This window comes from Pongo abelii, chromosome 1 (assembly GCF_028885655.2).
Source record: "Pongo abelii isolate AG06213 chromosome 1, NHGRI_mPonAbe1-v2.0_pri, whole genome shotgun sequence".
NCBI lineage: Eukaryota > Metazoa > Chordata > Mammalia > Primates > Hominidae > Pongo > Pongo abelii.
This window is the reverse complement of record NC_071985.2, coordinates 2,556,300-2,570,286: the sequence shown is the minus strand read 5'-3', so window position 1 is coordinate 2,570,286 and position 13,987 is coordinate 2,556,300. Positions and strand designations below refer to the sequence as shown.

General features: G+C 52.2%; 1 protein-coding gene and 1 long non-coding RNA gene across 3 annotated transcripts in view; one reads left to right on the top strand and one right to left on the bottom strand.

Annotated features, from left to right (window-relative positions):
* The window catches only part of SMYD3 (SET and MYND domain containing 3), a 749,014-nt gene extending 742,399 nt beyond the window's left edge, over positions 1–6,615 (bottom strand). For both annotated transcript variants that reach the window (XM_024252046.3, XM_024252056.3), the window contains exon 1: positions 6,337–6,615. In XM_024252046.3, coding sequence (XP_024107814.1) covers positions 6,337–6,500 — 164 coding nt within the window. In that variant the 5' untranslated portion in view covers positions 6,501–6,615. The remainder of the gene's footprint in view (positions 1–6,336) is intronic.
* Positions 6,616–6,667: 52 nt separating this feature from the next.
* LOC129058159 (uncharacterized) lies at positions 6,668–10,263 on the top strand. The gene is made up of 3 exons (XR_008523063.1): positions 6,668–6,904; positions 6,996–7,118; positions 7,211–10,263. It is a non-coding gene; the product is annotated as an uncharacterized LOC129058159 (long non-coding RNA).
* Positions 10,264–13,987: the final 3,724 nt, after the last annotated feature.

Here is a 13,987-nt window from a genome sequence, read left to right as displayed (position 1 = left end):
ATGGTTGCTCTGTTCTTGAGCCTTTTGAGCAAGCACCAGGCTGTCTGAAGAACAACTTACTGCTATCCACAAAGCAGGTCATCCTGTCTGACTAAGAACGCCCTGTGCTGTGGCACTCACATGGACCAAATGTTTTCACCAGGGCTCAGCCATAAAGCCCTTTCCCAAACCTCCTTACAGAAGAAAAGGAAGCAGCAGAAGAAACAGGAATTATGATTCCCACTTAAAAAGAAAACTGTAGTCACATCCATAAAGTCCTTTCCCAAACCACATTATTATCAATTCTTCCACCTTATTTTATTTCAAATCCTAGACCCATTAGCCACTGCCCAGGAAGTTGCAAATCCTACTTCAAGCCATCGTTCAAGGTTCTGCTCTTTGAAATGATTTTGCTAGTCGCTTGACCTTCAGGACCTCCAATGAAGAGTCTGTAACACTGCAGCAATTCACTTATGCCTGGTGCTAACCATATTTCATAAAATCAGCCGTAAACCCAGTAATGTCTTTTTACATTATTTTCACAGAGGTAAGACCTTCCCTGTCTCCACTAGCCTCTTCTACTCTACTGACCCTTAAACCTTGGGTTATTGTAGCCAATGTGAGAATTCTGCCTTTGCTGAAACTATTCATTCCAATGTCTAACATTCTTAGTAACTTCATGTATTTAGATAATTCAACTAACACCTCAGCCTTTGGGTTTCCTGACCAAAAATCTTTTCTTACTCCCTACCTTGGCCACGTTCTGCCACACCCCGTACCTTGTTGTATCAAGACACACACTACTTCTAAGCATGTACATATCAAGTCAACCCATTATCTGACCACTCACCATTTCTCTGACCACATGAGGACCTCTAATCCATCGATTCGGCCACATTTCACTGGCCATCACCTTCCTTACGACCTCATTCCCTACCTGAGAAACCATGATCCACAATTACACCCTCCCTTGCCTACAACTTCAACTTCCCGTCCCCTCTCTCCGTCCATCATGCTAACCTAGCAATCCTGGGTAAATCCAGTTCTCATAGCCAAGCAGCTGGCAATTGGGAGAGGAAGGAAACATGACCCAACTAACTGTTCCCACTTTAAATAAATAAACACAAGTTTAAAGTAGACCCTCAGCACTTTTCAACAATCCTACATTTCACAAGGCAATTTGTGCTTCTCTCCTAGAAGACTATTTCCAATCTCTCCTAAGGCTGAGTCACTTAGCAACCACTTCCCTAGCGGTCCTTAAACTTTTCAATCACCACTGCTGTTGCCTTTTCTGGCACCTCTTCTTCTTACCCTCATATATGAACATGTTCCCTTCCATCTCCACCCCAGGTTCAGTCCTTGGCCAAGAGAGATTCCATCATCTCACCAAATGCAGTGAGTTATTACCCTTTATTGCCTGGTCACATTTACTCACACTGCAACTCAAATGCAGCTGCCATTTTTTTTTTTTTTTTTTTTTTTTTGAGACAGGGTCTCACTCTGTCACCCAGGCTGGAGTGCAGTGGCATGATCACCACTCACTGCAACCTCCACCTCCTGGGCTCAATTGATTCTCCCACCTCAGCCTTCTGAGTAGCTGGGACTACAGGCATGCACCCAGGTAATTATTTGTATTTTTAGTAGAGACAGGGTTTTGCCATGTTGCACAGGCTCATCTTGAACTTATGGGCTCAAGCGATCCACCTGCCTCGACCTCCCAAAGTGCTGGGACTACAGGCATGAGCCACCATGCCCAGCCTGCTTTATTTTCTATAACTGATCTAATCTGTCTCCTGAACATGCACCATTTTTTCCATAATTAATCTAATATTCCTCATGAATATCTACTCTAATAAATATCCAGGAAATTTAAAACTTGTCAAACAATATCTCAATCTCTACCAGTTAATACTCAGACTTTGTTTAACTCCTTACCCGGGCTGGTTTAAATGGTTGCTTTCGGGTAGATTTCCCTCCAAGGTCTTATCGGACATCCTAGAATAGTAGCAAGAAGACCTTGGATCTGTGTTGTTTCTCTGGATCCTCACTGGTCTCTGCTGCAAGGAGGTAATCAGGTCCTATGGCTGAACTGGTCCCATCTCATCTTTTAGGATGTCATGCTGGCTGTCATCCCTGGAGTCTGTGATCCTGACCTTCAGTCTATAGTCACACAGTCTTTTGTCATGATGCCAGCTGTTCCACCAGGCCAATAAGCTCCTCCACCTCCTTCACAGTGGTATGAGAGCATTTCAGAATCCCCTGCTACCACAAACTCAACCATCTAGCCACTTCTTTCTACCACTGCTGTGCTATAGGCCCGTGTTGGCCTATCACTAACCTGCATAACATCTCCTCTCAAGATTCCACATAAGGAACAGAGCGAAAGGCCTTCTACTGTTGACTGTCCCCTCAACCCATTTAACATCCCCACCCTAACCCTAGAACTTTAGCCAGCCAAGAAAGATCAGAACACATATTTCTCACAATCTGTTTTCCCTACCTCTGTCCCCCCGCTTCCCACAATCCACCAGGACTGAAAGGGATGACACGTCTACTTCCAAGTCATCCTCCTTCCTCCCAGGAGGCACTAAGCCTCATTCTCAGCCTTAATGCCGGATGAGCTATTCTCTTCACCCTACAGAAGAAACTATCATTAGAGTTTGCCAGAAGTAACTCTTGATATGGAAGCTGCAGGCAACTTGGAACTTGAGAAAACCAAAGACAAACATACAGCGACTTCAAGTTCCCCAAAATATTAATCCTTGAATAATTAACATCTCCCATGTGGTAGGCCCTGGGGATATAAAAAATATTAGACTTAGAGCACTACACTAGGGAGCGAGAAGGTTTACAAACACAATCATAACAATGGAGTTTTATGCACTGCACTGACCAAAGCAAACAGGAAATACACATAACTCATACCCAATTGTCAACCAACCTGTTCTACCTCCATCAAATTAAAAATGCATGCAACAGCAGAAGGACAATATAAGTGATTTCAGGCCAGGGACAGCGGCTCACGCCTGTAATCCCAGCACTTAGCGAGGCTGAGGCGGGTAGATCACCTGAGGTCAGGAGTTTGAGACCAGCCTGACTAACATGGTGAAACTCCATCTCTACTAAAAATACAAAAATTGGCCAGGCGTGGTCTGTAATTCCAGCTATTAAGGAGGCTGAGGCAGGAGAATCGCTTGAACCTGGGAGGCGGAGGTTGCAGTAAGCCAACATCACACCATTGCACTCCAGCCTGGGCAACAAGAGCAAAACTCCATCTTAAAAAAAAAAAAAAAAAAGTGATTTCAGCTTATAATTTCATTGCCATTTACCCTTTCTACAACTTACATACTTCATTTTCTTTTCCAGGCACAACATGAAAAACCAGAAGCCATTCCTTAATGAGAGGAAAAAGGTAAGATAAGCTATGAAGCAGGTTCACCTTTCTCCATTAACAAAAACAAGTATACAGAACTAAAGCTACTAATCAAAACAACTCTAGAGCAAAGGAAATCATGTAAAACTTGGTAACCATTATTTCTGGAGCCTAAGGAAGTAGAGTTGTGCATCCCTTAAGGACATCATTAGGTGATGTCATTGTTGTGGGAATATCATGGTGTATCCTCGCACAAACCTAGACTGTACATACAGCCTGCTACCCACCTAGGCTAGCAGGTATTGTCTGTACTGCCTACTGCTCTGAGGCTATAAACCTGCACCGCATGCTACTGTACTGAATACTGCAGGTAACTGTAAGACAATGGTAAGTATTTGTGTATCTAAATGTATCTAAACACAGGAAAAGTACAGTTAAAAAATGATATAATCATACAGGGCCACTGTCATGTATCTGGTCTTTTGCTGACCAAAATGTCATTATGCAGTGCATGACTGTAATTATCACCAATATCTGTTTTTTTAATTCTATTTTGATTTTCCTTTCCCGTGTAACTGTTAATTGCTAAAAACTGACATTTTCATTCCATACTTAATTCAGATGGAAGGCAGCAGAAGGACAGGGACAGTTAGGAGGAAAATTCTGCCAGACATTCATACTAAAACTAAGGGCTTACTATGTGTTAGACACTGGGGCTACAAAAATTGAAAGATGCACTATTCTCAAAGACTTCACAATGGACAGTGAATAAAGAGAAACAAATTTTACTTACAAGATGATAAGTAATACAGAAACTTGTCCCTCAAGGACAGGCATTCAACAGTGGCAGAAAACTGCATCAAACAATGCGCTAACATTTCCCCTAACACTATTTTCAGGTTGCAGTGATTCCCAACCAGGCTCTTTGGAACACTATAACCACTAAAATGGGAGTGTTCAAACAGAGCAACTACTACCACAACACAAGTGAACTGTGTATCCTGGCAATCCAAAATAAGTGCAAATATTTTGTGTCTGTGTAAAATACTAATAAGTATTTGTCAGTCATTATGAAGAATCTGTTTAGCTTGTTTTGTTCAGATGCTTAGCATTTACTTATATCCCTTTTTCTATGTTTATGTTTGCTGATTTCCCCACTGGATAACTATCGATGGGAAGTAGAATGAGCCTGGTTTCTATCTTAAAAGCCAAAAAGGCTAAATACCGTCTCAACCTCCCTTGCAGCTAGGGGTGCAGGCAGTGACCTAAGTTTAGCCAATCCAAGACACTCACTGAGGACTTTGAATAAAAGCTAGTATCACAAAGAAGAATGGTTGAGAGAATAACTCTCCAGCAACAGCCAGTTTCCCAAAGAGCAGCAGCAGCAGCAGCACCAGGGTCTAGTGTCTATGGTGTTCGTGGTACCTACTGCAGAATCCAATATTATCAGGCGACAGAAGTGATACACTCCCCAGACCCCAGCCCCAACTACTTTTGCAGTGCAATCCTAACTTGGTTTCAGCCCATGTCCAGTCAAGTCTTGGCAGACTTTAAAGCAACACTGAGAACTCCCCCAAAACCCTTTCATGAAATTCCTTTTTTGCTTAAATCCCCACAGTTACTGCAAACAGGAAAAATGAACGAGACTAATGAAATAGTATGGTAAATCAACAAGCATCCCACCCACAAAGGGTTTGTGTAGTTTATTTTGGAAATGCACAATTCCGTGTCACAAGACTCAAGTTCAGCTCTAATGATTCAATTGCCAATTTGTCACCATTTATTCATTCCAAAACTTTTCTGTTCCAAGAACTATCTTGAAAGGAACGAATTGTTTTCAACCACACAGTTTACAAAAACTTCAAGATGCTGCTCTCTCCCGAACAGATGTTTTCGCTGTTATCATTACTTCAGAAAGCAACAGACAAATTATTTGGTGGCTTTAAAATGCAAAGTCATATTCCTGAACTATGAATCAAATGAGAACAAAGTAAGAACAATGGTCAAATTACAGATACGAGTTTTGCACTTACCGTCCCACCCCCACCCACCTAAATCACAGACTGACAGGTCTGAAAAGCGGCCATGCACAAAATCATCGCACTCATCTCAAAACAGAACTCTTCTTCCTCGCACACAGAAGCTCAATAATATTTGTTGACTGACTGCAATTCCTATGACTATTCATGTATGTTACACATTTCCATAAATTGCTTTCACATAGCACTTTACATCGGCACAGCGCGTCCAGGCTTCCAAAACACCTTCATGTGAATCCCTGCATCTAGAAAGGTGGTTAAGAGTTAGACATGCCTGCACAGCTATTAAATGGCACAGCACACGGGGGACCCGTGTCTGATGCTCCCACAGCACATTAATTGCCCCTCTATTTCAGCCCTTCTGGTACACTGTAATTATCTCCCTCACTTGATCAGCTCCTTGAGGAGGTCCCGTTCATCTTCGTATCCCCAGGCCACACAGAACCCAGACCACAGAGGTGCACTGTAAACATCAAGATTCCGCCACCTCCTGCAAGCCTGATGCTTTACCGGCGGGGCCTCTGCAGGGAAGCCTGATTTATACACATCCCAGCTCCCACCCACCCCCACGCCCGCCACTTGTGATTTCCACAGCCGCACCAATGAAGCTTGTCCAGGACACAGACTTTTCGTTTCCCAGCAAATTACCCCCGGCACAACGCTTCCCCCTTAAGTCTGCCCAATGGCTTTCCCATTTCCACCGTAACCCAGGGTCGGGGGCAGTGGCTGAGCCTGGGCCCCCTCCCCAACCCCGCAACCTACGGGGGTGTCCGGGCGGGGCCTGTCAGCCGCGACCCGCCCCCGGGCACACGCGCGTCAGGGGCAGCACCGCCAAGCTGCCTGTGCAGCCCCATCCAGCAGGAGTCCCGCGGCTGCCGCCCGCCCGACGCCCCCAGCACCCCACACAGCTCGCGACTCAGGTGGGCGAGGGCGCTCCATACGCACCCGAGGAGGCAGCGGTCGCAGACAACGCCACGACTCCCCTTGCACACCGTGTACGCCAAGGGATCCGAGCGGAAGAGCAGCTCTCCGGGGCGCAGCGGGGTCACGGCGCGCAGCCCGTTTCCCCTGTTGGCGGTTGCGAACTTTTCCACCTTCAGCGGCTCCATCCTCCCGCAGCTCCGGCACCTCAGACGGCTACCCGCGTCCAGCAGCGGGCGTCTCACGGGCTGCCGGGACCCGCGCGCCTGCGCCCTGCGCGCACACGTACGCCCGAGGGGCGGGGCGGGCACGATGGGGCATGAGCATGCGCAGATGGAGTCTGGAGGGACGGCTGGAGCGGAGTGTGTGGGACGCGAAGATAGTCGTAAGGCTCCGCGTGCGGCTCGTGCCCATGGCGACTGCGCAGAAGAAAGGCGGGGTTTTTTTTCTCCTGTAACATTGTATTACGATAATTTTAACGCATACGGAACAGTTGAAAACAGTGCAGTGAACACCTATATACCTCCACCTAAATCAGACAACCCAGAACTTTGCCATTTCTGCTCGTTGCTCTCTCCCCACCTGTAGCTATGTATGCACGTATTGTCGTTAAACTATTTCAAAGTTGCAAGCATCATGACATCACAACTAGTACTTTGCATCGTAACTTTTTTTTGTTCTAGGACGGAGTCTTGCTGTGTGGCCCACGCTGGAGTTCAGTGGCGAGATCTCGGCTCACTGCAACCTCCAACCTCAGGCTTCAAGCGATTCTCCTGCCTCAGTCTCCCGAGTAGCTGGGACTACAGGTATGTGCAATCCTCCCGCCTGGGCCTCCTGACTAGGTGGGACTATAGGCACACGCCACCATGCCTGGCTAATTTTTTTTACTTTCCTCCAGAGACAGTCTACCTATGTTGCCCAGGCTAGTCGCAAACTCCTGGCCTCAAGTGAACCTGAACCTCCTGCCTCGACCTCTCGAATTGCTGGGATTACAGGTGTGAGCCACCACACCCAGACTAATTTTCTTTTTTGTTTTTGGGAGGTTTTTATTGTTTTGTTTTGTTTTTTTGAGACGGAGTCTCACTCTCGCCCAGGCTGGAATGCAGTGGCATGATCTTGGTTCACTGCAACCTCTGCCTCCCGAGTTCAAGCGATTCTCCTGCCTCAGCCTCTTGAGTAGCTGGGACTACAGGCGCCTGCCACCATGCCCGGCTAATTTTTGTATTTTTAGTAGAGACGAGGTTTCACCGTGTTAGCCAGGATGGTCTCGATCTAACCTTGTGATCCGCCCGCCTCGGCCTCCCAAACTGCTGGGATTACAGGCGGGAGCCACCGCGCCCAGCCCACCCGGCCTAAATTTCTTAGTTTGGACAAATGTGCCGTGGTAATGCAAAATGTCATTATTAAGGGCAGCTGGATGGAAGGTGTAGGAGTACACTATAGTGCCTTTCAATTTTTCTGTGTACCTAAAGTCATTTCAAAAGTAAACATTGATTTTAAAACATGAAGGTGTTATGCTTTCATGAGTGTAAAGTACAAAAGGCAGGCTCGTGGTGCCGTCAGAAGTCAGAGCACTGGTTTCAGGGCTGGGGGTGCTGGGAGGAGCTGGGCATGGTTGGCTTTGTGATCTAGGGGCTGGTGTGTTCCATCTGTGAATATCTTTTGAGCTGTGCACTTACCAGGGATGTAAGTCATATCTTAATAAATTTTCATAAGTTTGACAAAAAATAAAATGAGGATGGGAAGCTTGTTTGGGTTGTGGGTCCTCGGGTGCTTATCCAGCCATGAGCTGTGTCCCAGATGCTTCTAGAAGCCTGGAGGGAGCTGAGAACATTCCAAGTCGAGGTGGCAGAACCGAGGCCCCGAGGTGGGAGTGCAATGCTGCACATCCCCAGCTGTGAATGGGGTGTCCTGGTCAGAAGCAGTGCTGTGTGCACTGCAGGGCCGGCAAGTCCACGTCCACATTGTGGCTCAGTGCAGTGAAAGCCAATTATCAGCCCCCTCCGCAGTGTGATTAGCCTGCCAGCAGGTGCCCCGCTGGTCCTCCTGGGAAATGGTGCCAACCCAGGGATTGGGTGCAAGTGTCTCGTCCACAGAGGGGCGCTCAGCAGTGGTGTCGGCCTGGTGAGCCTCGGTAAGGGCACGTGCAGGATGCTGAGCCTCTTCCGTCCCCATGCCCGTCTCAAGGCCACTGCTCCGTGGGCGCATCCAGCAAGCACGGTGGCCGGGAAGGAAGCCGGCTCCATCCACAGGGCGTGCTGTTTTGCACACCTCAGGACCAAGAGCATCCTCCATAGTGATTCTCTTTGGTGGGAGCACTGGAAACATGAACCACGGATACCTTCAGTGTCTGAGCCGCCGAGGCGAGGGCTGCAGGGCACCCTGCTGTCGGGAAAGCCTGCACTGGTGGCTGGAAGGCACGTGGTGGTGGTGCCTGCTGTGGCTGCAGCAGTTGCTGCGAGGCTTCGGGATCTCGCCGGCCTCTGCGAGGTGAACTGTGACAGTGCAGAGCTCCGAAGTGCCGGCGCCCCCTGCATGGCCATGCTGACTGCAGCTGGGAGCCCACCACACCCCTGGTTCCCCGCTCTTCCCAGGGCTGGGGTCTAGGCCAGGCCCCTCTTGGCCTGGGAATTGTGCCCTGGGAGGGAGACACTGTCCCACAGGTTGGGACTGAGGCCCCAGGGCATGTTGCTGACTGGCTGGGCTGCGGGGATGCCATGCTCACCTTTGTCTCTCATGGCCTTGACGGGACCGGCTTCCTCACTGAACAGCATTTTCCAAGGTGTCCGGGGCTGTGGGGCAGCTGGTGGGGTGCCATCCTGGCTCCTTCCAGGCATGCCAGTCACTGGCCACCAAGGGGGCCAGATGCAGGTGCCCATGCTGCAGTGGGGGCATCTCCCAACTTCCCGCTTAGTCCTGATGGGCCTGGTCAGGGCTTGATATCGTGGTCCCCATGGGCTTCCTGGGCTAAGCCTGCCCCATGGTCCCAGGGCTGTCCAGGACACATTCAGAAGGGACACGAACTCAGCATCTCTGTTTGAAATTATAATGGAACCAAGGGAAATTATAATGAAATTATAATGGCCTGATCCATAGGGAGTCGGGACATGGAGTTCCGCTGCAGGTACCTCCAGGAACCCCGAGGTCCTCCCTGAGCCGAGGCCAGGCTGGGCACACCATAAGTCCTGGGTCCCCCAGAGAATGGCCTGCTGCCCTGGGCTCCCCAAAAGCCCCCTCACGCCCCTGGGCCTTGGCCACATGGAAGCCCCACCAGGACAGGTGTGACAGGACAAGGAACCCATGGTGGGGAAGCAGACCAAATGGGCCGCTGGAACCAGGCTGGTGGGCTGGGGGGCGCCTGCCCATCCCCCTTGCAGAGGGCCTTCCTGCCACGTGAAGCCAGCACAGCCCTGGCTGCTGAGGACCCTTGCTTGGGTTTGGCTGAAAGAAAAACACACGTGATCAGACAGCACCTCCAGTGGACCCAAAGAGTCCTTTCTGGGCCGGGCCCCACCTGCCTGGGTCTCTGGAATCCTCGGGGTCTCTCGGTGGCCCCTGGGGTCTGACACTGAGGACACACCTCCAGGCTGCTGATCCCAGAGGGAGGGGTGTGTGTCACCTGGGGTAGGGAAGCTGTCAGGGCACAGCAGGTGGCTCCTGGGACTGCCCCCTAGGGTTCAGGCTGGCTGGGGGCTTCCTGCCCCATGCCCTCATCCCAGGGCTGTTGGGCCTGGTATATGATCCCAGTCAGAACTCAGGTGGGAGGGGCCTTGGCTGTCACCCAGCCCCCTTGCTACCTCACATGGGGACCTGTCTCTACAGTGGGGAAGAGGGCCCAGATATGGGGCCCCCTCTGCCCTCCTGGGCTGCCTGGTCCATGCTAGGACTGACCGTTCCCACACCTGGCTGAACTGTTGGCTCTGGCTCTGGGCCAGGGGTCCCACCTGTGCCCTTGCCCTGAATGCCCTGGGGGTCAGGGACACCGATTCCCTTGTCTCCCTGGCTCAAGGCTTGTTGTCCTGGCACCCTTGGAGGGCTGTTCAGGAGTGAGGGGCCTGTGCTGCTCTCTGAGGCTGTCAGTGCTTGCAGGGAGGGATGGGGGGTCCCACAAATGAGTCTGGCTCCTCCAGTGCCGTTAAGGGCCCTGTTTGGGGGGGGGCAGGACAGTGTGGAAAGTGGGAGGGGGCTTGTTGGCGAGGTCTTGCCCACATCCCCCTCCTGCGTGCACAGCATGTCCAGTACACACGCACTGAGCACCTGCCCTGAGGACCGGGGGGCCTATGTCTTTCTTAGAGTCCAGGAGGAAAAAGAGGGAGAAAAGGCACAAGAGGAAGGCCCAGGTAGTAGGCTTGGGGGTCCCGGGCGCTCCCCCACTATTGACTGCCCCAGAGGGTGACTCAGGAGGGGACCTGGTATGGAAGCCCATCTGGGGGTGGCGGGTCCCCATGCTTCCTTGTTAGTTTCCTCGTAGAGGCCCGAGGGTGCCCGAGAGCTGCGTCTTCATCCAGGGCCTAGGTATGGGAGAACCGGCCCCAAAAACGTGCCCATGGGCCAGACCTGGATGTCTTCATGAGGCCCTCTAGGGATAGGGTGGACATCAGGCCAGGAGAGTTCCCTGGGAGGGTCAGAGCCCATACCTCATTGCCACCTCAACCGTCTCCCACTGGGCGGTGCCGGATCCTTTTGTAGCCACCCCAGGGGTCCAGATGTGCATAGGAGGCTGTGGCTAGGGGTGGCCTGGGCAGGGAAGTGCTCACCACACTCCTGACTTTCATCTGGAACATGTGGGAGGTGGGCTTGGTGTCCCTGTGCCCTGCCCAGCCCACCCAGCCAGACCACCCCCTGGGCCAGAGCAGAGGATCATGGGGACAGTGTGAGGAAGCTGCCCTCGGGCCAGTCAGAGTCTGACCCCAGTGCTCCCCAGGACCCACTGGGCACACGTGGACTTACTCCTCTGAACCTTAAAGGCAGTGCATGCCATCGGCGTCAACACCTGTTCCCCTTCTACCAAATACACGTCCCACAGGTGCAGGTTGAGCCTGAGAGAGATCTATGGGGACAGCAGGCACAGGAGGACCTGGCCTTTCAAGGCTGGGGGCTGGTGGCTTGAGCTGGGCCCATTGGGACTTCAGTCCCCAGAGTCAGTGACCCTCCCCATGAGGGTCATCTGACCCCTCCAGGAGGCTGGGTCAGACAGGGTCTTGCAGCTCCTCATGGGGGGCACTCATTTCAGTGGGATATGGCTTCTGGAGAGAGGGGCCTCCCCAGGGCTTGAGGCTTCTGAGCTCTCCCAAGTTGGGTTCTGCCCCAGTCTTCCCATGAGGCTGGGCCTGAGCCCCAACCTCTGCCGTGGGATGACCCCTCTTGGGCATGGGGCCTTGCTTGTGTGTCCTACAGGGCCCCATCTGTGCCTCCTGTGGGCTGGGGGTGAGCCGGCCCCCTGGGCTCAGGGAGCAGGGCACTGCAGGGCAAGGAAGGTCCCTGAGCCAGGGTCTCCCTGGGCCTCCTTACCCCATCCATCAAGCTCTGGAGCAGCCAGCCTAATGAGGAACCCTGCGCACATGGCCCTTCCTTGTCGTGATGGGAGGAACAGAAGTGCTCAGGGCCCCCTGGGCTACTCTAAAACCCAAACCTCCTTCTTCCAGGGTCCTCTGAAGACCCTTCCTCAAGTGCAGAACAGAGGAAGGTGTCCAGGGCTCCACACAACACCTTCCCCTTCCCGCGCTCCCGGTGGACACACTGCCCTTAGCCTTGCTCTGCGGGAGCTGGGCCCCAGTGCCTGTGCCTCTGTCTCCTCCAGGGCGGGAAAGGAAACCCAACTCCAAACGCATGGAGAACCCCACATCCCGGGTCAGGCCCTGGCTGGGACTCAGCCTCTCATCAGCCCCACGGGGGTCTCTAGCCCCCCACTCTGCCAGCCCTATGGGATGCAGGGCCTCTGGGAAAGAGCCGAGGGGACCATAAACTCACAGGGTGCCTCGTGGTCTTAGGGTATGATGTGGGTACCACGTGTTCCTGGTGGTCTTGGAGCCCCTTGGACCTTTGTGCTATTTGGGCTGTAGAATCCTGAGACGCCCCCAGCCCATCATGAAATCAGAGCCTGCTCCCAAGATGTGGAGCTGTCTGCTGGAAGAACTGGGCAGCTGCAGAGGCCCCCGAACCCCGAGGCCTCCCACCCTCCCATCTGATGACTCCCCCATGTGGTCTTGGTCCTGGGGAGAAGGGGTGGGAACATCCCCTGGAGCCTGGCTGGAGGTGCTCCGGGAGGCCTCCTGGGCCAGGGTGCCGGGAGGGCAAGCCTGACTTTGAGGCCATGACAGAGAGTGGAAAGAACAGGGTGGGTGCTGGGCTCCCTGGTTGTCTCCTGGAAGTGGGGTCAGACCAGGGGACACAGGATGGGGAGATGCTGCCCTCTGGGCTTTGTCAGCCCACCTGTGGGGACCAAGGGCAGCTGGAGCCCGGCCAGCTGGAGGCCAGGAGGACTCTGAGGGAGGGGAGAGTCAGCTGCATAGAATTCGAGCTGGAGAGCGTGGCTCCAGGACACAGAGGGCAGCCACGGTGAGGATGAGAGGCCCTCTGCTGATGGGGATGAAAGGCATCTGACTCGGGGTCTGGGGGTCCCCGTTCATCCCTGGTCTCCTGTGGGACCTTCAGCAGAGACATCCTAAAGGTTCCCAACAAGCTGGCGACACAAGGAAGGTACCTTTGCTGAAAGTCGAGATCATCTGGCTAGGGTGGCCGTCCCCGGGTCTGGCTGCATGAGGTCGGGGGGCAGCTGTTCACCTACCCTGCTGGGAGTGCCTCTCACCAGCCAACAGCTGGGCCAGTGCCCAGAATGCATCCTCCCCAGGCCCATAAGGAGAAACAAGGCAGCAGCGTGGCTCAGGTCCCTGCAGTAGCCCACCTCCTCCAAGATCCAGAGTCACCATGGAAGGACATCTCCTGGAGGGCTGAGGTCACCTGGGAGGACTCATGTCATCAGAGAGGGCAGAGGTGACTGGGGAGGCTTCTTCTGAAGAAGAGGCTTCCTCCGGATGCAAATTTATTTCCTGACAAGAGCCATGTTCATCAGGCACTTCAGCAGCTTGTCCAAAATGTTTCCTGAGAGCACCGTCCTGCATGTGACACTGCCAAGCTCCTGGGCTTTGGGGCAGCCCCAGGAGGAGGGTGTCATTTCTTGTTATGAAAAGTGGTGGTCAGGCCCAGGTGACACTAGTAGTTGGGGCCCTGACTCCTTTGTCTCAGTTTGATCCCTTGAGACCACCTCCCTTGCTTGGAGATTTATGCCAGCGGTGAGCTGGAGTTCTGTCTACTATATCCTGATGGGTCACAAATACTGACTTTGAAAGAAACAACGATGCCCCTACCAGACACCCACGCCCACAAATATGGGAATATGGCCCAGAAACGTCACTGCCTGGGAATACTCATGGGGTTATATGCCAAATATGCCAGGAGGATGTAGAATAATTCCTGCTGCCTAGGAAAGAGATAAAAGGGGCTTTTGTTTGTTTTGTGCAGACGCTTTTAGTTTCACTTTGTCTACAAACCCTAACAACAAATCCAGTTTCAGGTTCTGATGATTCACCAGATAAGCCATAAACTCTTCAGGGCCTTGGTTGTTTAAGAAATGTTTCAGGCTGGGCGCAGTGGCCCACACCTGTAATCCCAGCAC